This window comes from Piliocolobus tephrosceles, chromosome 16 (assembly GCF_002776525.5).
Source record: "Piliocolobus tephrosceles isolate RC106 chromosome 16, ASM277652v3, whole genome shotgun sequence".
NCBI classification, from domain to species: Eukaryota; Metazoa; Chordata; class Mammalia; order Primates; family Cercopithecidae; genus Piliocolobus; species Piliocolobus tephrosceles.
Genome location: NC_045449.1, coordinates 71,257,065 through 71,276,750, shown reverse-complemented (window position 1 = coordinate 71,276,750; position 19,686 = coordinate 71,257,065). Strand labels below are relative to the sequence as shown.

Sequence of the window (19,686 nt, the reverse complement as noted above, 5' to 3'; positions counted from 1 at the left end):
CCAGTCCTCGGCCTCCTCTTGTCTCTTCGTTTACATGAGACTATTCCACCACGGGCTTCTGAGCCATCCCGGTTGCTTCTTGCTCCTTCTAAGTGAGTTTGCCAAGCACCAGGCACTTCTGTTATCTTGGAGGAGGGACAGGGACGGCTCAGTCAGTCTCCACGTGGACCCCCACCAGGCCTCCAACTGCAGCCCAGGTGACAAGAGTAAAAATTTAGAAATCATCATTTCAGAGTGCGCTTTCCAACTGCCTGACTGCTTGTTTTCCTTACCGGCAGGAGCTCCAGCATCTCCTTGGCTCGAAATGGATCCCAACTGCTCCTGCGCCACTGGTGGCTCCTGCACGTGCGCCGGCTCCTGCAAGTGCAAAGAGTGCAAATGCACCTCCTGCAAGAAGAGCTGCTGCTCCTGCTGCCCCGTGGGCTGTGCCAAGTGTGCCCAGGGCTGCGTCTGCAAAGGGGCGTCAGAGAAGTGCAGCTGCTGTGCCTGATGTGGGGACAACTCTGCTCCCAGATGTAAATACAGTAACCTGCACAACCTGGATTTTTTTAAATACAACCCTGAGCCATTTTCTGCATTTCTTTTTATATTAAATATGTGATTGTTTTATTGCTATAAAAGAATTTTGACTTGAAAAAAAAAAAAAAAGAAATCATCATTTCATTCCATATGTTGATATAATGGAGTACTGTACAGCTATTAAAATTCTGTTTTCAAAAAATAATTTTGATTATCCAATGATATGCACAATCGGAGCTTAATTTTGTTTGGGGAAAAAAAAATGTTTGCAAAAGCGTTTTGTTTTAACTCCCACGCACAGGCCGGCTGACCTGCAGGGTGGGGTTCCGTGCCTGTTGTTGGTCTTGCCCTTCTCTATTTTCCCAACATTCTACAGTGGACAGGCATTGCTTCTGCTATCAGAGAAAAGCCAGAACATTTAACTTTTTGCATTTTACTGAAGGCCAAGGCCTTCAGGAGGAGCAGGGAGCCTGGTGGTCCAGGGTTGGGTGGGCAGTCCCCAGAGGTCTGCAGCCCAGCCCAGCCTGGCCCAGCCTGGAATCAACCCAGGGAACACAGCTTACCTGGGACTCTCCGAGGAGGACCCGAAGATTTAGGCTCCTTACAAGTGAGATTTTAATCAATGACTGTCGCATGTGCAGGCGCCAGCCCAGCGTCCCCTGTGCAGCTGGTTCTGCTTCTCCGGCCCCTCCTGGCCATGCCTTGAGGAGAGGGAGGAGCGGGGCGATGGGAGGAGGCCGGGTGCTCTGCTGGGCTCTGCTCTTGAAGCCTGCTCCACCTACCTTTCCACCTACCTAGAGAACCTCACCTGGGCTCCCTGCTGGAGCAGAAAAATACCAGCCACTTTCTGGGAGCACAGGAGGTGGGATCCTCACGGCACAGAGTGCTTTCGAAGCCCTCAGGGGCACATGCCTTCCTCCCCTTCCAGTCTCCTGGGCAGCAGCCCAGCACCCCCAAAACCAGATCCAGCAGGATTTAGAGCAATGCATGGGGAACGTTTCTTCCCAGTTACTGCAGTGGTAAGGATGCCGCACCAGGAGGGAGACCAGAGGCCGACACCGCAGGACCAGGACCAGAGGGAGCATCACAGAGGCTTTTGAGTGTCTTCCTGGGGTATTTAATTCTGACATTTCCCATTGTACATGCCACTTTTGTAGTCAGAAAGTAGTGTGTTAAAATGGGAGAGAGTTGGCCATGCGTGGTGGCTCATGCCTGTAATCCCAGCACTTTGGGAGGCTGAGGTGGGCGGATCGCTTGAGACCAGGAGTTTAAGACCAGCCTGGCCAATATGGTGAAACCCCGTCTCTACTAAAAATACAAAATTTAGCTGGGCGTGGTGGTGTACGCCTATAATCCCAGCTACTCGGGAGGCTGAGGCAGGAGAGTCACTTGAACCTGGGAGGTGGAGGCTGCAGTGAGCCAAGATTGCACCATTGCACTCCAGCCTGGGCAACAGAGACTCTGCCTCAAAAAAAATTAATAAAATAAAATAGGAGAAAGGACATGCACATCTAAGAGGAGGTGCCAAGCACAGTCCCCGCCCAGTGGGCTCACTGGGTTCCCAGCCAGCTTTCTCCCAGGTGCATCCAGGTGGAGCTGAGTGGAGCCCAACCTGCCAGCATCCTCACCTGGCCCCTGAGCTCCGGGGGGATGGAGGGTTTCCTACAAGGCTGTGTCTGGAAAAGCCCAAAGCCTGCTTGTTGATTTTGCAGGGGAGGAAGCAGGGACACAAGGTCTCCACAGCCCCCATGAGATTCCCCACTTCCCACGCAGGAACTCAGAGCCAGTGTGAGAATGGGGCCCATTCTCGGGGCCTTCCTGCTCTCCCCGGGTCCTTCCTTGGGAATGACCTGGTCCGTGCAGCTCCTTCAAACCTCTGGGGTAGGGGCGAGGGCTCCAAGAGGCAGGAGAAGGGTCGGGGTGGCACGGGGATCCCACCCAGGGTGGCCAACTTGCCCACTTTACCCAGGCTTTCCTGATTTTAGCACTGAAAGTCCTGTGTGCTTGGAAAGCCCTCATTTTTGGGCAAATTGGAACAGTGGTCACTCTGGTTCTACAGCAGGAGACTTGGTTGAGTGGCAGGAGGGCCTCCCCTCAGCATCGCTGGATGGGCGGTGCAGGGTGGCTGGGTACCAGGGATGGTCTGGTCAATGAGATGACCATGGCTTAGGGGGCAGGGGCTGGCTGGGTGTGGTTTAGGGGCATGAGACGCTGTGGGGAAAAGAAAGAAAGATCAGACTGTTACTGTGTCTATATAGAAAGAAGTAGACATAAGAGACTCCATTTTGTTCTATATTTGAGATGCTGTTAATCTGTGACCCTACCCCCAACCTTGTCCTTGCAAGAGACATGTGCTGTGGTGACTCAAAGTTTAAAGGAGTTTGGGCTGTGCAGGGTGTGCTTTGTTAAACAAGTGCCTGAAGGCAGTGTGCTAGTGAAAAGTCATCACCATTCTCTTAATCTCTTTTTTTTTTTTTTTTTTTTTTTTTTTTTTTGGGGCGGAGTCTCGCTCTGTCGCCCGGACTGGAGTGCAGTGGCCGGATCTCAGCTCACTGCAAGCTCCGTCTCCCGGGTTTACGCCATTCTCCTGCCTCAGCCTCCCGAGTAGCTGGGACGACAGGCGCCCGCCACCTCGCCCGGCTAGTTTTTGTATTTTTAGTAGAGACGGGGTTTCACCTTGTTAGCCAGGATGGTCTCGATCTCCTGACCTCGTGATCCGCCCGTCTCGGCCTCCCAAAGTGCTGGGATTACAGGCTTGAGCCACCGCGCCCGGCCTTATTCTCTTAATCTCAAGTACCCAGGGATACGCACACTGCCAAAGGTCGCAGGGACCTCTGCCTAGGAAAGCTAGGTATTGTCCAAGGTTTCTCGCCATGTGATAGTCTGAAATATGGCCTCGTGGGAAGGGAAAGACCTGATCGTCCCCCAGCCTGACACCCGTGAAGGGTCTGTGCTGAGGAGGACTAGTGTAAGAGGAAAGAAGGCCTCTTGGCAGTTGAGATAGAGAAAAGCATCTGTCTCCTGCCCGTCCCTGGGCAATGGAACATCTTGGTGTAAAACCCGATTGTATGTTCTGTTTACTGAGAAAGGAGAAAAACGCCTTAAGGCTGAAGGTGGGACGTGCTAGCAGCAATACTCTTTATGCACTGAAAAGGTTTATGGAGATGTTTACATATGCATATCAAGGCACAGCACTTTTCCTTAAACTTATTCATGTCACGGCCAGGCCGGTGGCTCACATCTGTAATCCCAGCACTCTGGGAGGGCGAGGCGGGCGGATCACGAGGTCTGGAGATCGAGACCATCCTGGCTAACACGGTGAAAAACTCCGTCTCTGCTAAAAATACAAAAAATTAGCCGGGCATGGTGGCGGGCGCTTGGAATCCCAGCTACTTGGGAGGCTGAGACAGGAGAATGGCATGAACCCGGGAGGCGGAGCTTGCAGTGAGCCGAGATCGGGCCACTGCACTCCAGCCTGGGCGATGAGCAAGACTCCATCTCAAAAAAAAAAAAAAAAAAAAAACGTACTCATGTCACAGAGATCTTTATTCATATGTCTTACTGCTGACCTTCTCCCTACAATGATCCTATCATCCTGCCACTTCTCTTTTTCTAAGATGGTAAAGATAATGATCAATAAATACTAAGGGAACTCAGAGACCAGTGCCGGCATGGGTCCTCTGCATGCTGAGCGCCGATCCCCTGGGCCCACTTTTTCTTTCTCTATACTTTGTCTCTGTGTCTCATTTCTTTTCTCAAGTCTCTCGTTCCAACTAACGAGAAACACCCATAGGTGTGGAGGGGCAGGCCACCCCTTCAAGACGCCTGGGAGGATCATGCTGGCCAAGTGGGGAGGAGCTGGAGTTCTGAGGCCAGGGCTTGGAGAGGGTGGTCGGCCCCAAAGAGGGCAGCCATTGGACAGGCTCCCTATGTGCAAGGATGGACAATGGGGGTGAAAATGGAGACACTTCAGTCTATAGGAAGAGGGCTTCAAGGCGGAGGGACTGCAAGGAGCTTCAGACGGGGGATGGGCAAAGTCATCACAGCCGGAAGGGCCTTAGTGATTTAGATCCTTACCTTAATGACATCTGCAAAGACCCTCTTTTGGAATCAGGCTGCAGGCTGGCACCCGCCCACAGGGGCTGACCTGACTCTCAACCTGCCTGTGCTCATGGCAGACACCGGCCCATGGCGCAGAGGCTCCACCGGGCCAATGCCCATCAGTTCATTCAGAGAGGAACCTGTCTGCTTTCTCCAAAACATGCAGAAGTCAGGTGCCTGGCAGGAGAGCCAGGGAGTGCCCAGAGAGGCTGAGACAACCCCAAGTTTTGGTGGCACAGTCAGCCTGGAACCCAGACCCTCCGAGTCCCAAATTAGGACTTTCCTTCTCTCCACTCCGCTGCCCATGTTGTCCTGGAGGCCCTGAAACAGGGGGGCGGAAGGAGATGTAGGGGTCCAACAGTGTCTCCTACCTCACCAAATTCACATCCATCCAGACCTTAGAATGTGACCTGATTTCAAAAAAGCGTCTTTGCAGATGTCGTGAAGGTGAGGATCTAAATGAGATCGAACTGAATCAAGGTGGGCCCTAAGTCCTGGAAGAGTGCCCTCTTGGCCCTCTTGACCCTCCAGGACAGAGAGAAGGCTGTGTGAAGACAGAGGCAGAGATGGGAGTGAAGCGGCCTCTAGGAGCTGGGGGAGGAGAAAAGATCCTCCCCTAGAACCTTTGGAGGGAGCGAGGCCCTGGGACACCTGGATCTCAGACCTCTGGCCTCTAGAACTGTGAGAATAAATTTCTGCTGATTTCAGCCCTGCTGCATGGTTGTCTGTTAAGGCAGCTGCAGGGCACCAATACATGTGGGAGAAGGGACCCGGGTGAGGCCTCTTCTGCACACAGCAAGGGCATCCCGACCAGAGCTCCCTGAACCTTACTTTCTAAGCTCACATGCAAAGAAAAGCTCACTCAGCCAAGGCTCTGAGTTCTAATCTATTTGAATAGAGTCAAGCTCTCTTGGAATGAGTTAGGTTGGCATAAAACAACTGTCAAATACTGACCAGTCCAGAGTTCAATCTAATAGAAACTTCTAAAAGAAAAACTTATTTTCAGCCAGGCATAGTGGCTCACGCCTACAATCCCAGCTCTTCGGGAGGCCAAGGCAGAAGGATCACCTGAGGCCAGGAATTTGAGATCAGCCTGGGCAACATAGTGAGATCCCATCTTTACAAAAAATGAAAAAGTTAGCCAGGTGTGGTGGTACAAGCCTGTGGTCCCAGCTACTCGGGAGGATCGCTTGAGCCCAGAAGGTAGAGGCTGCAGTGAGCTGTGATCGTGCCACTGCTCTCCAGTCTGGGTTACAGAGCAAGACCCTGTCTCAAAAAATAAAACAGAAAAACTTTTTCAAGGATACATTAACTAGAAGCAGCTCACAGCACCCCCTGTGGACGCCCTTCAGATCCCCCACTTTAATGAAAGCATTCAGATCTGCCATTCGCTTTTCAGTCATCTCTGCTGATGAGTGCTTCTCAGACCCTGGGAACCTTTACCCCAAGTAGATGAAACCACCCCCCAGCAACCGCCTTGATGCTATCCTCACTCTTCACAGTGCTCTGAAATTATAAGTTCTCAGGGAGTTTGTTAGTTTTAAATCTTGGGAATCTGAATTCAAGATCTAACCTGTCCTGACCTTTTTTTTTTTTTTTTTTTTTTTTGAGACGGCGTCTTGCTCTGTCACCCAGGCTGGAGTGCAGTGGCATGATCTTGGCTCACTGCAACCTCTACCTCCAGGGTTCAAGTGATTCTTCTGCCTCAGCCTCCCAAGTAGCTGGGACTACAGGCACATACCACCATGCGCAACTAATTTTTGTATTTTTAGTAGAGACAGGGTTTCACCATATTGGCCAGGCTGCTCTCAAACTCCTCACCTTGTGATTCACCTGCCTCAACCTCCCAAAGTGCTGGATTACAGGCGTGAGCCACTGCACCTGCCCTACCTTTTCTGGCCCACGCTTCTCATCCACCTGCAGCTGACCCGAACCCGTTCCGAGGCCCAAAGAACTGCACCCCAGGAGCAGAAAAAACCTTCTCACTCAGGAGCCTTCTGGGTTTCTGCATTTGAAACATTTATTTCAGGAAATACATTTTCAACACTTTGTCATTTATACAAAAAGAGACAAATTTCTTGGGAGGCACGTAGCAAAAGGCCATTGAGGAACAGAGCCTGATGAAACGAACAATTTTTCAAAGTCTGGTTACAGAGAAGGAAAGTGAAGCATCTCTAGGCTGGGATGCTGCTGCCCACTCCCCACCCCACCCTGCCACCAAGTGACGTTGAGGCTGGGCAGGCCACATGGCCTGGGCCCTGGCGCTGGCCACTCATTTCCTTCAAAATCTTGGTTTTGGCAAAAACACGGCAAGTTGGCAAGTAAACTGTCCCACTGATGGAGGTGGTGAGGGGTCCTTCCTCTCTTGGGTGGGGAGGGAGTCAGACATCCAATGCCCGGATTTCCATGCACACACACACACACACACACACACACACACTCACACGCACGCTCCCTCCCGCTGCCCTTCTCCCGCCTGCAAGCAGCCAGCCCGGTGCCTGCAGATGCACCTAGTGATGTGTCTACTCGTGTGGAGTCTCATCAGGCCCCTCTCTCTCCCCAGAGCAAGACAGGGAACAGGAAGCAGGAAGGGACTTTGGTCATCTGTGCCCTGCAAAGACAGGCCCTACAGGTCCCCTTGTGGGGACAGAGGGTGAGGGGCCGGGCCACGTTGCCATGCAACCTCACTCTTGAGCTCACTGTGGACTGTGCACCCCTGACGCCCAGTCTCTCCTTCCTAGGGGTTCGTTACCATGGGCCCTGAGGGGAGGGGCCCAGGCATGGGTAGGACAACAGTCAGGCTCGCCTGGCCTCCCACCTCCCCAGATCACAGAGTCAGCAAGGCCTGGGCCAGGAGGGGTGAGTGGCGGGGGTGGCTGGCTGGGCATTAACGTAACCACAGCCCAGTCTTGGGCCAAACCCAGATACTAGACAGACAGACGGATACACACACACACACACACTTCCCTGGTCACTTGGGCAGGGCAACCGCTGGGCAGCTCAGGCCACTCCGACCAGTCCAAGCCATGGCCCACACATGCCCCCACCAGCCTTCCTTCTGGCACCTTCCATGGCTCCCTCCCTCAGCTCCTCCACCAGACTCACTTGCTTGGACCTTTTCAAAACTGGGGGACGAGGGGGTGGGGGTCATCTTTCCTTCCTTTTTATCCTCAATCACATCCCAGTGCATCAGCAGCACCTGCAGCCCTGTGGGAGGGGTGGCATGAGAGGGGGATGGCGGGGAGATAAGACGCCTCCCTCATTGCAGCCTGTCTCCGCAGAGCAGCCTGCGGGTGGCTGAGATAAAGGCACTTTCTGCTCCAGGACGGGTGGCTGCCACGGGGCCTGGAGTGGCTGGGCAGCCGGCGGCAGGGGACCCTGGGATTTTCTACCCTTAGGAGCAGGGCAGGGGTGGGGGCTGAGTGATGGCCACGCCACGTGGTGGGTGGGGGTCCGGGTGCCCCTGATGGGCTCCATTCTCCCCTGGGCTCTGACACACTCCAGGGCACAGGGCCGATGGGGATGGAGGGGAGCACGCAGCCCACCGAGCCCCTCAGCACGTGCGAGGCCTGGCCCCACCCCGAGGCCCCTGGCACTGAGAAGCCCACACGGACGGATGATCTGCCCACCGAAGCTGCTCTTCTGAGCCCTCGGGGAGCCAGGCCTGGGGACGGAGGGTCACGTCAATTCAGTGGGTGCTCTCACCCCTGCTTCTGGCTCGAGCGCAGCCTCCCCACAAGCTTGGGGAAGCCGCGGGCTCATCACTGACTCACTCAGAGGGAGGCCCTTTCCCTTGTTTCCTGGCAGCATGTCGAAGGGGTGGGGAATGATGACAAATGGAGAAAATCATATAAAATAAAATGGGGCAGTGGGAGGGCCTGGGAGGGGGGACGGAAAAGACTTGGGGGCAGGATCCCGGGGGTGGGCAAGGCGGCGTCTACATCTCCGGGGCTTCTGGCTCCTTCTCCTCCACACCGTTGGCCACGGCACTGCTGCCCTCGTTGAGGCGCTTCACGCGGTAGGCCTCGAAGTGGATGCTGCTGGTGATGTCCTTGATGTTCTGCATGTGCGTCCTGGTGGGGGGCAGGCGGGTCAGTGAGGTGGGGGGCGGGGGCAGTGGGGCAGGGCCCTTGCTCAGCCTGCCTCAGACTCAGGCCCGCCTGCCCCCCTGCCACTCCCCATCCCCACTGCTTGGCTCCCCATGGGGTCCCCCAGGCCCACCACGTTGGACCAGATCTGGTACATGTTTTGGGGGGAAGGGTCAGTCCCCCTGGTAAGCCCAGACTCAGTCAGGATGCACATCTATTCCAATGCATGTGTCTCCCTCTGGGTCCACCCTGTGGTTGGTCCAGGGCCCAGGGACAGTGCACAGAATCAGAGGGACAGGGCTGGAGCGTTCTTGCTCCAGGCCTGTGTCCAGGGTACTGGCAGGGAGGAGGCAGTGGGTGACAGCCGGCCTCCAGGGCTATGGCCTGTGGCAGGCAGGTGGCCTGGGGCAAAGGGCTGAGTCGCCCTTGTCCCCAGGAAAAAAAAGTCCTGAACTCAGATTTTCATTCCACTGCAGCTCAGGAGGAATACTTTGGAGGGAAGCTGGAAAGCCCAGTCTCCCCACGATGGCAGAACGACTCCCAGAATCCCCCCACCTCTGTCCTTGCCAACCTGGAGGCCCCTCCTCTCGATAACATTCCCATCATTTGTGCCACCTGCTTGCTGAGGAAGAACTGAGGAGCCCCTGGCACGCCGGCAGGAGGCCCCCAACGCCGTTCACCTGCCCAGGCCGGGGCTCACACTCCAGAGACCACCTACGTGGCACCCTCTCTAACGGGGCTTCCCCTCCTTGCCCAGACTCAAGGGAAACAGGAAGCCTCAGCCAGGTGAAAGGGGCAGGGGTCAGAGGCCACTGGGGTCAGAGCTGGAGACATCCCATGCTGCCGACAGGGCCGACACATGAGGCCTCACTGGGCCCTTAGTGGCCACCGGGCAGCTCTAACGGGCCGGGCCACAGTGGACCAAAGCTCAGCCTTCCCATCCAGCCAACTTCTCAGGGATTAAAAAAGATCTTCACTGCTTGCTTCATTTCCCAAGTGGGTTTTCTTTTTAGAAGACGGGCTTCCAAGATCTTCCGAGGGCAGGGCAGGCAGGTGGCAGGGCGCGCCCACTCTGCCCAGGGCTTCAGCCCCACACCCTCCACCCACACCTGCTGTAGGGCCTCTTAGGGATGAGCCGTCAGCCCCACCCAAGCCCCCTGTCTCTCACCTGATGAGAAGGTCCCGCAGGTAGGCAAACTCACAGTGTGTGGTGTTTTCAACTAGGAGAGGAGACAGGAGGGGCTTTAATGTCCTGGTGGAGAAGCTCTGCCCGGAACCCGCCTCTCTCCCCGTGCCCAGCAATGCTAGTGCCAAGAGCAGAGCCCGAGGGCGGCCCCAGGGGCGGGAAGGCAGGGGAACCGCCTGCTCTGCAGCTGAGCATAGGACACCTGGCACTGCTCTCAGTCTGGGGGATACGGGGGTGACCAGTATCAGCTCCTGCTCCTGGACAGCTCAGCTCCTGCCCTCCAGAAAGTTCCTGGCTAATGGGAGATGGCACAGTGACCAGGCCAAATAGGAGCATGGGAGGAAGCCACAGTGGAGAAGCCAGGGCGTTGGTTCCCTGCACCACTGGGGTGACCAGGGAGAGCAGGACGTCCCAGCAGAGGTCTGAAGACAGGAAGGGGGCTGGGCTGCTGGGAATGGGATGAGGCAGGAATCAGAGCTGGGATCTTAAAGAAAACCTGTGGCCCACAGGGTGTTACCTACACAGCCCCGTCCACCTTGTCTGCGCTCAGAGCACACACACACAGGGATGACACACACAGGCGCCACGTCCTGTGGACGACCATTCACAAGCTCAAGAACCAGCCATGCTAAACATTACTCAGGGACATGTGTACTGCATACAACACACACAAGCCCAAGTTCGGGACAGTGGCCACTTCTCAGGGACGAGGGAAGACTGGGCAGGAGACCATGGGCGCCCACAAGTGCCCTCAGGCTCGAGCTGGTGGCCATCTCAGAGTGGTCATTTTATCGCTGTGCTTCATAACTCCTACATGAACACACAGTGCCTGGTACGTGTTAACTGTTACAACAGAAGGCCTTTTAACGAGGAAGGCAGTGAACGGCATCACTGGAGGTGGGGAGCCGGGCAGGGAAGGCAAATAAAAAGACAGCCGGTGCCCTCCCGTGTGAGGAATTTCATCTTCACACACCTGCAAGTGTCTCTCATGATTCCTTTGTTATCCCCATTATCTTATGAAAATGGGGCATAGAGGCTGGGTGCTGTGGCTCATGTCTGCAATCCCAGAACTTTGGGAGGCCGAGGCGGGTGGATCACAAGGTCAGGAGTTCGAGACCAGCCTGGCCAACATGATGAAACCTCGTCTCTGCTAAAAATACAAAAACTAGCCGGGCCTGGTAGCAGGTGCCTGTAATCTCAGCTACTTGGGAGGCTGAGGCAGGAGAATCACTGGAACCCAGGAGGCAGAGATTGCGGTGAGCCGAGATTGTGCCACAGCACTCCAGCCTGGGCAACAGAGCGAAACTTCGTCTCAAAAAAAAAAAGAAAATGGGGTATAGAGGTATAGAGAATGCAAGAACTGTGTCTGTCTGAGTTCCACAGCTCATAAGGCTGGAGCAGGATTCAGGACCCAGACACCCGGCTCCAGGCTGCCCCATCACAGAGCCACAAGGCTTTTCCCCAAGTTAAAAGTGTCTGGTTTCACTTGGTAGGCCAGCAGGAAGGGCCGGGGCCTCCACCTTGCCCAGTCCTCAAGTGCTCTCAGTGCTACGCCAGTTGCCTTTGCCTAGACCCTTCCTGCCATGGCCCTGTGTAGGGCGGTGTCCACACCAGAACCTCCTGCAGACTGACCAGCAGCATTCTCATCTAACACTGAGGGGCAGCGAGAGCCGGCAGGAAGAATGGAGCTCTCAGGCTGGAGTTGCAGCGTGTGATCACTGCTCCCTGGCTCGGGCAAGTTACTCTCATTCCTTCAGTTTCCTCATCCATAAAATGTGGATAATAACGTCACCCGCCTCTCAGGGATATGAGGATTAAATGAGTTCACGGCGTGATTAATTACACCCCACATTTCTATTAACAATATTTGGGGTGGTTTCTAAGGATGGCAAAGATACAGCATACTGTGCTGTTCACCAAGTGGGAGGCAAGAATGAGGCAGAGCCCTTACTAGCCCGGGTGTCAGGTCAGCTAGGAACTCACGCGGCCCCGATATAAAAACCCATCAGTGTTGGAGGCACATTTCCAGGGTTCTCATATAAGACTGATGGAATGTGGGCCCCATCACCTCACAACTGTCCTGACAGGTTCCAGGCTGTTCCTCAATGCACAGGTCGGAGAGGTGAAGGGACCCCAGCTTTGTGCATTTCCGGACAGTTTCCGTCACCGGCCACCTGCAGTACCCAAGGCTGGCCACCAGGGTGCAGCAGAGCCACGCCCATAGCAAAGCAGTCAGCCCATCTCAGGCCCATCCATCCCGAGCTCTCCTAAACCTGTCTTTCATAAAAAGGTTCCTAAACAGCAAGAATTATTTGGGCAGAGAGGAAGAGAGGAACTGCAGGCAGAGGGGCCAAGGGGAGGCAAGCCAGCCTGACATCACAGGCGGATACTGGAAAACACCCAGGCTGCCGGGCAGCTCCTGCAGGGTGGGTGGGGCAGGCTCGGTGGTAGGGGAGGAGGGCAGACAGGGGAAAAGGCCGGGCGCGCCTCCCACACCCTCCTCCAGGTATGAACTCCCATCTCGAGGGAGTCTGGTGCAGGGCTGGAGCTGTGGATTCCAGAGCTGCCTCCCGATCTGGGTCCCTTGGCAGGTTTTCTGCTCACAGCACCTCCTCAACTCTGCAAGGAGGGTGGGTGCGGGGACCTCTTGGCATGAAATGAGATAACTCATTGAAGCCAGAGGCACTGGAGCGTTTGATGCCTCCTGATAATTGTCATTATGACCATTTTCTTAGAGCAACAGCTTCCCAAAAAGCTCTCGTGGTCTTTGGGACAGTCTCTCAACTCACTAAAATCTTGGCACACTGCACCCACTTTGTGGATGATGAAAACTGAGGCTCTGGAAGATTAAGAGACTTGTGCTTCCTGCTCTGCTGGGCCTTTCAGCCAAGTGCTCTCCAGAACAAAGTGGCTTTTCCTGCTCCATTTCCCTCTGCACCTTCCCCTCTTCCATTCTAATGAGAAAGGAAGGGGTAGAGAGAGGAAAGGGCAGGAAACGTTTGGGCCCATCCCTCCCGGGGTGTCACTGCCAAGAGTAGGTTGAATTGTGGCCCCCACCTGGGGCTCCCATCCATTCAAAGATACAGTCAAGGTCCAGGCCTTGGTACCCATGACTGTGACCTGACTTGGAAAATGTCTGTCTTCAAAGATTCATTAAGGATCTCCAGATGGGCTCATCCACTCAGGGTAGGCCCTGAGTCCAAAGGCATCCTTATAACAAGGAGGAAAGAGGCTGGGTGCGGTGGCTCACGCCTGTAATCCCAGCACTTTGGGAGGCCAAGGTGGGCAGATCACCTGAGGTCAGGAGTTTAAGACCAGCCTGGCCAACACGGTGAAACCCTGTCTCTACTAAAAATATAAAAATTAAGTCAGGTGCGGCGGTACATGCCTGTAATCCCAGACACTCGGGAGACTGAGGCAGGAGAATTACTTGAACCCAGGAGGCAGAGGTTGCAGTGAGCTGAGATTGCACCACTGCACTCCAGCCTGGGTGACAGAGTGAGACCCTGTCTCCAAATAAAAAAAAAAGGAGGGCCGGGCGCGGTGGCTCAAGCCTGTAATCCCAGCACTTTGGGAGGCCGAGACGGGCGGATCACGAGGTCAGGAGATCGAGACCATCCTGGCTAACACGGTGAAACCCCGTCTCTACTAAAAATACAAAAACTAGCCGGGCGAGGTGGCGGGCGCCTGTAGTCCTAGCTACCTGGGAGGCTGAGGCAGGAGAATGGCGTAAACCCGGGAGGCGGAGCTTGCAGTGAGCTGAGATCCGGCCACTGCACTCCAGTCCGGGCGACAGAGCCAGACTCCGCCTCAAAAAAAAAAAAAAAAAAAAAAAAAAGGAGGAGGAGGGACGGGACAGAGACACAGGGAAGAAGGCCCTGTGACAATGGGGCAGAGATTAGGGCATGTAATGCCTTTACAAGACAACCAGGAATGCTGGGAACCACCAGAAAGAAGAAGGCACGGAAGAGGCTGGTCCTCAGGGCCTCAGAAGGAAACAGCCCCTGATTTTGGACCTCTGGCCTCGGGAACTGTGAAAATACATTTGTGTTGTTTCAAGCCCCCTCATTTGTGCCAATTGGTTACAACAGCCACGAGAGACTAAGGTGTGAGGGTCCCAGGAACTTCAGCAGGGTGAGGGTCCGAGGGTCCATCTAGCTCACAGAGCTACGGCCCACCCCTTTTCTAGGCCCAGAGAGGTTGGGCGATTTGTCCAGGGCCACTCAGGTGCCCATGAAAGAGCCTGCACCAGGACCAGAACTTGGCAGCCCCCATCCCAGCTCCTGTCTCCCGGAATCTTTCCCTGCCCGGGGAGAGATCTGGGGTGGAGGCACCTGCACAGGCCACTTGCCCTCTCACTTCCCAAGGGCTGAGTGGGGACAAGGAGACCCCTCTCTCTAGATGGGGCAATGCAGTGGTTGAGGTTCCACTCGTCCCTGGCTCAGGCGTGGCCCACAGGCTCTGGGTCAGCAGAGGAGCCTATTTCCCATCTGTCTGCAGCCCTGGCGCCCGCGGCGAGTACCTTCGATGGTGCCCCACTTGGTCTTCCTCCCGAGGATCCTCTTGCCGTTGACCTGGTACTCGTGGTCACTGCCCACCACAGCAAACGGGATCATCTCCTGGGGAACAGGCGGATGGCGCTGGTTACACATGTGCGGGAAGGCCATTCCCTCCCCTGGGCCCCTGGGAGGAGCTGCCTTGAGTCTGGGGTCCCCCAAAAACGAGAGCCTCAGCCTGAGAGCACCGGGTACAGACACCTGGGCTCAGTGCTCTCTGGCCCCAAGAATATCATCTCATGACTTAAGGACCCCCAAACCCCCCCACCACACCTTTCAGCAGGAACTGGGGGTCCCCCGGGAAGAACATCCCGGTGGATCCACTCACCCGGAACTTCTCGTTCACCAGCCGGTCCTCCGAGTCCTCGTCAAACTCCTTCTGGGGGTACACGTCGATGCCGTTGGACAGCAGGTCTGCGGTGATCTGGGATAGAGGGAGAGAGTTGGGCACCTCCCTGTGGCAAGCTCTGCCCGCCCCCCGGTGTTTGCCACCACATGACCTCCACACTGTGAGCTGCCCCAGGCTCAGGGTCAAGGGCAGGCTCTGGGGGTCTGTGACCCCAATCACCTCCAACTCTTGTGCCTCCTGGGGGGAGCAGGGGCAGCGGCAGGTATCCCTGCTGCCCTGAGCAAAGCTGCAGCTCCCCAGGGGCTTTCAGTCATCCTCCTGAGCACCTCCCACCTCTCTTCTCCTGCTCATCACACCCCCAAGAAAGTACTCAGGGTGAGCGAGACGTCCCCTCCTGAAACCCTTCCTAAAAAACCCTCGTCACTGCCCCCAGTTCCAGCAGGGGCCTCTCCTGCAGCCCAGCCAGCCCCTGCCTGCAGTAACCTCTCAGCTCTGAGGCAGCCCGACACGGGTATGTGCAGCAGAAACATCCCGGTGAATGGCCGCTCGCCTGCCCAGGCACAGACCACAGCCCACGTGCAACTTCCGGCAGACACACCCACTTTGTGTGGACTGTCTTCCCCGGCACATGCTGGGAAGGTCCCTGATGCCTGGTCCCAGGACAGAGTAGGTTACAGGCCCCACCCACACCCACTGAGGCAGACGCTGTGCCCAGGCACCTTCGTTTCAGTTTTAAAGGCTCCCCAGGTGGCTCCAATGTGTTGTCCTGTCAGGAGGAGGAGACCCAGGGCTCGCCCTCTTGCTTGGATGCCCCTTCCCACCCCACAGCAGGGGCCTCGGACGGTGGCAGAGAAGAAGGCAGCAGAAACCATCCCTCTTTTTTTTTTTTTTTTTTTGAGATGGAGTCTCACTCTGTTGCCCAGGCTGGAGTGCAGTGGCACAATTTTGGTTCACTATAGCCTCCACTTCCTGGGTTCAAGCAATTCTCCTTTCTCAGCCTCCCGAGTAGCTGGGATTACAGGTGCCCACCACCACACCCAGCTAATATTTTTGTATTTTTAGTAGAGACGGGGTTTCACCATGTTGGCCAGGCTGGTCTCAAACTCCTGACCTCAAGTGATCTGCCCGCCTCGGTCTCCCAAGGTGCTGGGATTACAGGCGTGAGCCACTGCGCCTGGCCCAACTTCTCTTCCGTCCAATAAAAACCAGGCAGGGCCGGGTGAGATGGCTCATGCCTGTAATCCCAGCACTTTCAGAGGCTGAGGCAGGAGGATGCCTTGAGCCCAAGTGTTAGAGACCAGCCTGGGCAACATGGCAAAACCTCATCTCTACTAAAAATACAAAAATTAGCCAGGCGTGGTGGTGTGCATCTGTAATTCCAGCTACTCCGACAACTGAGCCTGGGAGGTGGAAGCTGCAGTGAGCCATGACTGCGCCACTGCACTCCAACCTTGGCAACCGAGCGAGATCCTTTCTCAAAAAAAAAAAAAAAAAAAAGGCAAAAAACAAGGTGGGCCACATATCATGGCCCCTCCTTGGCCTCACTCCCTGGAAGACAGATTCACCATCCGCCTGGTCCAGGTCTTCTCCAAAACCCCCCTCAGAGACTCTGCTGGAGAATGGGCCCTCCCCGAAAGCTGCTTTTGAGATATGGGGGAGCCGCAGAGGCCATCTCAGGGACGGCCCCCAGCAGCCACCCAGGCCAGGGACCACCAGGCCAGCCACCCACTGGAAGAGTGACTGGCGGTTCGGTCTCCCCGACCACGTGACTCCTCTAGACTGGGTGGCCCCTGCCAGGCCTGCAGCGTCTCCAGGCTGCGCAGAAGGGCTGGGGCGGGTGGAGACGGAACCTACCCGCTGTTTGAAGTGGACCCTCTCCTCCAGGGTGAGTGTGTCGGCCTTGGCGATGACAGGGACGATGTTGACCACCTTGCTCAGGCGTTTCATAAACTCGATGTCCAGGGGCCTGAGGCTGGAGCAGAAGGATGTGCATGAGGCTCATCTGGGGGGGGCGAGGGGGGCCACCCACCTCCAAACAGATGTCGACGCTCTCAGGTGCTGGCTCAGGGCTCACGGGGGTCCCTGCTGGCAAGGACGGGGCCCTGGGCTGAGTTGGCCATGCTGTGAGTGTGGGCACAGGAAAGACAAAGTCGTGTCCCAGACATAGGTGACACCACTGTGCAGGGCAGGCAGGCCAGGGCCAGCTCCAAGCACCCTCGTCCATGCGTTCTGGAGTCACAACCACACACCCACGTGTCCACACACAGGGGCTGCCGTTGGCTCAGCGTCTTCCTGTGGGGCTTTGGCTGGGAGGGGAGAGGCCAAAGAAACAGAAGCTAGCACTAGTGTGCGGTGCCCCTGCGCCGGGCAGGCTGCTCCCCCTGCACCAAGTGGGCTGCTCCTCCTGCACCAGGTGAGCTGCTCCCCCTGCACCAGGCGGGCTGCTCCCCTTGCCTGCTTGGCCCCAGTGAGCCCGGGGTCTGATGTGGGGAGAGCTGTGGGCGGCAGGGGCTGGCAGGGCCCTGGAACTGGAGCACTGTCTTCCCCAGTTCTGGAGCAGAGCTTTTCCCACAGTGAGAATAAGTCAGTCACAGACATGGCTGCGAGAGAATCCGGCTCCAGGCAGAAGTTCAAGCAGAGATGGCCAAGGGCCGCCCCTGCCTCATGGGACTGGGCGCCTCGGGCGGGACCAGGCAACACGCCCAGCTGGGGTCCCAGCCAAAGGGTCAGTGCTGGGGAGTGGCAGAAGTGCCAGAGACTACCCGCCATCCTCGGCTTGCCCAGCTGGCATCAGGAGGGGCTTCTGCCTCCTGCCATCCCCCTCAGCTGAGGCAAAGCTCAGAGCAGCTGGAACAGCGGCCACGGGACCCCAGAGGAGCCGTTCTGCCCTGGGAGGGCAGATGATCAGTTCAGGAGAGGCCCGTGGGCAGCGAGCTGGCCCCCGCCCCGAATCGACTCCTGCCGGCCCACAGGGGATGATGCCAGAGGGAGGGCTGGAAAACTCCGGCTTGGGTTTGCCCACAGACTCTCGTTGAGGCTGGCTGCCACCAGCCAGGCTCCTTCCCGCACCTGCTGCCCACAGAGTATGGGTTTCCCCAAACCCCTGGACTTCCTCCACCCAGGGAAGTGCGCCTGGGCCAGCGGGGGCGAAGGACCTTCTCCACCCACCCACGCCGACAAGCCACCCACGGCTGCCTCCACCAGCCCCTCCTGCTGGCCTTGGGTCCACCTCCTCCCAGCCCTGGCTCAGGGTGGGCCACAGGTGTCTGGCAGGGGTGCACAGTGAGCCGAGGACAGAGGGTCTGTGAGGCCACAAAGGGTCCGCCTGCCAGGGCACACACAGCCTCCCGCCCTTGCAGACCTCTGGGGGCGACGTCAGGTGCGGACAGAGCTGGCGGGAGGAAAGGGCTCTCGCCAAGGCCAACAGCAGCCCCGTCCAGCCCTGGAAGGGGCCAGCACTGACCTCTGTGCTTCCCACCTAAGAACGCACCAAACCCTCCGAGGGGCCCCATGAGGCAGGGCCCGGACGAGAAGGTCAGGTCACCGCTAAGGGTGCCAGGCTGGGGGCTCCCACTCCACCTGCCAGAGCCTGGCCTGAGAAGGCAGGACACAGACCACCAGGCTCCAGAACAGCCCAGGGCCTGCCTGACCCTCAGCTCCCCAAGACACAGCTGAAGGATGGGGACTGGGCAGGACGCTGTGTAGGGATCAGAGTGAGGCTTTGGAGGTTCAGACACGGCACACCCCCAACTTCACAGCTGGTGGCCACGGCCCCCGACTCGGCCCCTCTGTGCCCAGCAGCAGGGCAGACAGCACTGTCAGGGAGTCCCAGGGGACAGAGGGAACCCAGGGCACCCGGCATGAGGACGCCGACACTGCAGGGACGTACGAATGGCCGGTGGCGGGGATGAAGTAGAGGCAGCAGTGGACGCGGGTGTCCGGGATGCGCTTCTTGCGGTTGATGTTGACCTCCTCCTGCAGGTATTTCTCGTACTGGTCATTGATGAACTTCATGATGGGCTGCCAGCTGCGTGGCGGATGGGGGACGAGTCAGCGGGCACATGGGATGCCCTCCCCAAGCAGGTTACGCATTCCCAGGACTCAGAGCCCAACACCCCACCTGCCAATGCACGCCCTGGGAGGTCTGGCTTGCTGAGCAGGGAGGCCACAGCCTTATCCTCGACCTCCCAAACCAGCCTCCCCAGGCTGGCCTCAGGAGGTGAGTTGGGGACAGCAAGATTCCCCAAGTAATTCTGCTTTGGTCCAGAATTTTCAGACCCCTGAGACATGCGACTTTAGCAGCATGTCAGGTCCCAGGAGGTGGGTCCTGCACCCCCATGGGCTGGGGAGCCCCGAGGGCTGACTCTGGGTGGGGTCCAGGGAGCCCTGAAGCCCCTGCTAGTGCTTCTCCCCCTGGAGGGGCCTCACCAGTTCTCGTTGTTGATGTGGTCCCCAAACCCTGGCGTGTCAATAACCGTCAGCTTCATCCGGACGCCTTTCTCCTCAATATCTGCACAGAGCCACATGCACAGAGTCAGAGGGGAGGTGGGGACCTCACAGACACCCCACGCCTGACTGACACAGGGGCAACCCCAGGTAGGCAGCAATGACAACCAAGGAGGCACTGGGAAATTAATAGCCTTCCTCAGGTCCGGCGCAGTGGCTCAAGCCTGTAATCCCAGCACTTTGGGAGGCCGAGACGGGCGGATCACGAGGTCAGGAGATCGAGACCATCCTGGCTAACACGGTGAAACCCCGTCTCTACTAAAAATACAAAAAACTAGCCGGGCGAGGTGGCGGGCGCCTGTAGTCCCAGCTACTCGGGAGGCTGAGGCAGGACAATGGCGTAAACCCGGGAGGCGGAGCTTGCAGTGAGCTGAGATCCGG

General features: G+C 56.9%; 2 protein-coding genes and 2 pseudogenes across 15 annotated transcripts in view; 1 reads left to right on the top strand and 3 right to left on the bottom strand.

Annotated features, from left to right (window-relative positions):
* Positions 1–239: 239 nt before the first annotated feature.
* Positions 240–647, top strand: LOC111542571 (metallothionein-1E). Its single transcript, XM_023212099.3, has one exon. It carries the CDS (start codon positions 305–307, stop codon positions 488–490), a length of 186 nt encoding a protein of 61 aa, XP_023067867.1. The 5' UTR covers positions 240–304; the 3' UTR covers positions 491–647.
* A 666-nt stretch (positions 648–1,313) lies between these two features.
* LOC111542370 lies at positions 1,314–7,522 on the bottom strand (annotated as a pseudogene). The gene is made up of 2 exons (XR_002731533.2): positions 7,415–7,522; positions 1,314–1,772 (listed from the first exon to the last, which is right to left on the bottom strand). The product of XR_002731533.2 is annotated as an uncharacterized LOC111542370 (transcript).
* On the bottom strand, positions 6,616–8,308 carry LOC111542549 (annotated as a pseudogene). Its single transcript, XR_002731587.1, has one exon. The product of XR_002731587.1 is annotated as a basic proline-rich protein-like (transcript).
* SEPTIN9 (septin 9) overlaps positions 6,616–19,686 on the bottom strand; it is a 175,324-nt gene continuing 162,253 nt past the window's right edge. For all 12 annotated transcript variants that reach the window (XM_023211696.2, XM_023211695.1, XM_023211697.1 and 9 more), the window contains 7 exons: positions 19,228–19,309; positions 18,689–18,826; positions 16,654–16,771; positions 14,779–14,874; positions 14,417–14,513; positions 9,877–9,928; positions 6,616–8,693 (listed from right to left, as the gene is read on the bottom strand). In XM_023211696.2, the coding sequence (XP_023067464.1) occupies positions 8,558–8,693; positions 9,877–9,928; positions 14,417–14,513; positions 14,779–14,874; positions 16,654–16,771; positions 18,689–18,826; positions 19,228–19,309 (719 nt within the window). In that variant the 3' untranslated portion in view covers positions 6,616–8,557. The remainder of the gene's footprint in view (positions 8,694–9,876; positions 9,929–14,416; positions 14,514–14,778; positions 14,875–16,653; positions 16,772–18,688; positions 18,827–19,227; positions 19,310–19,686) is intronic.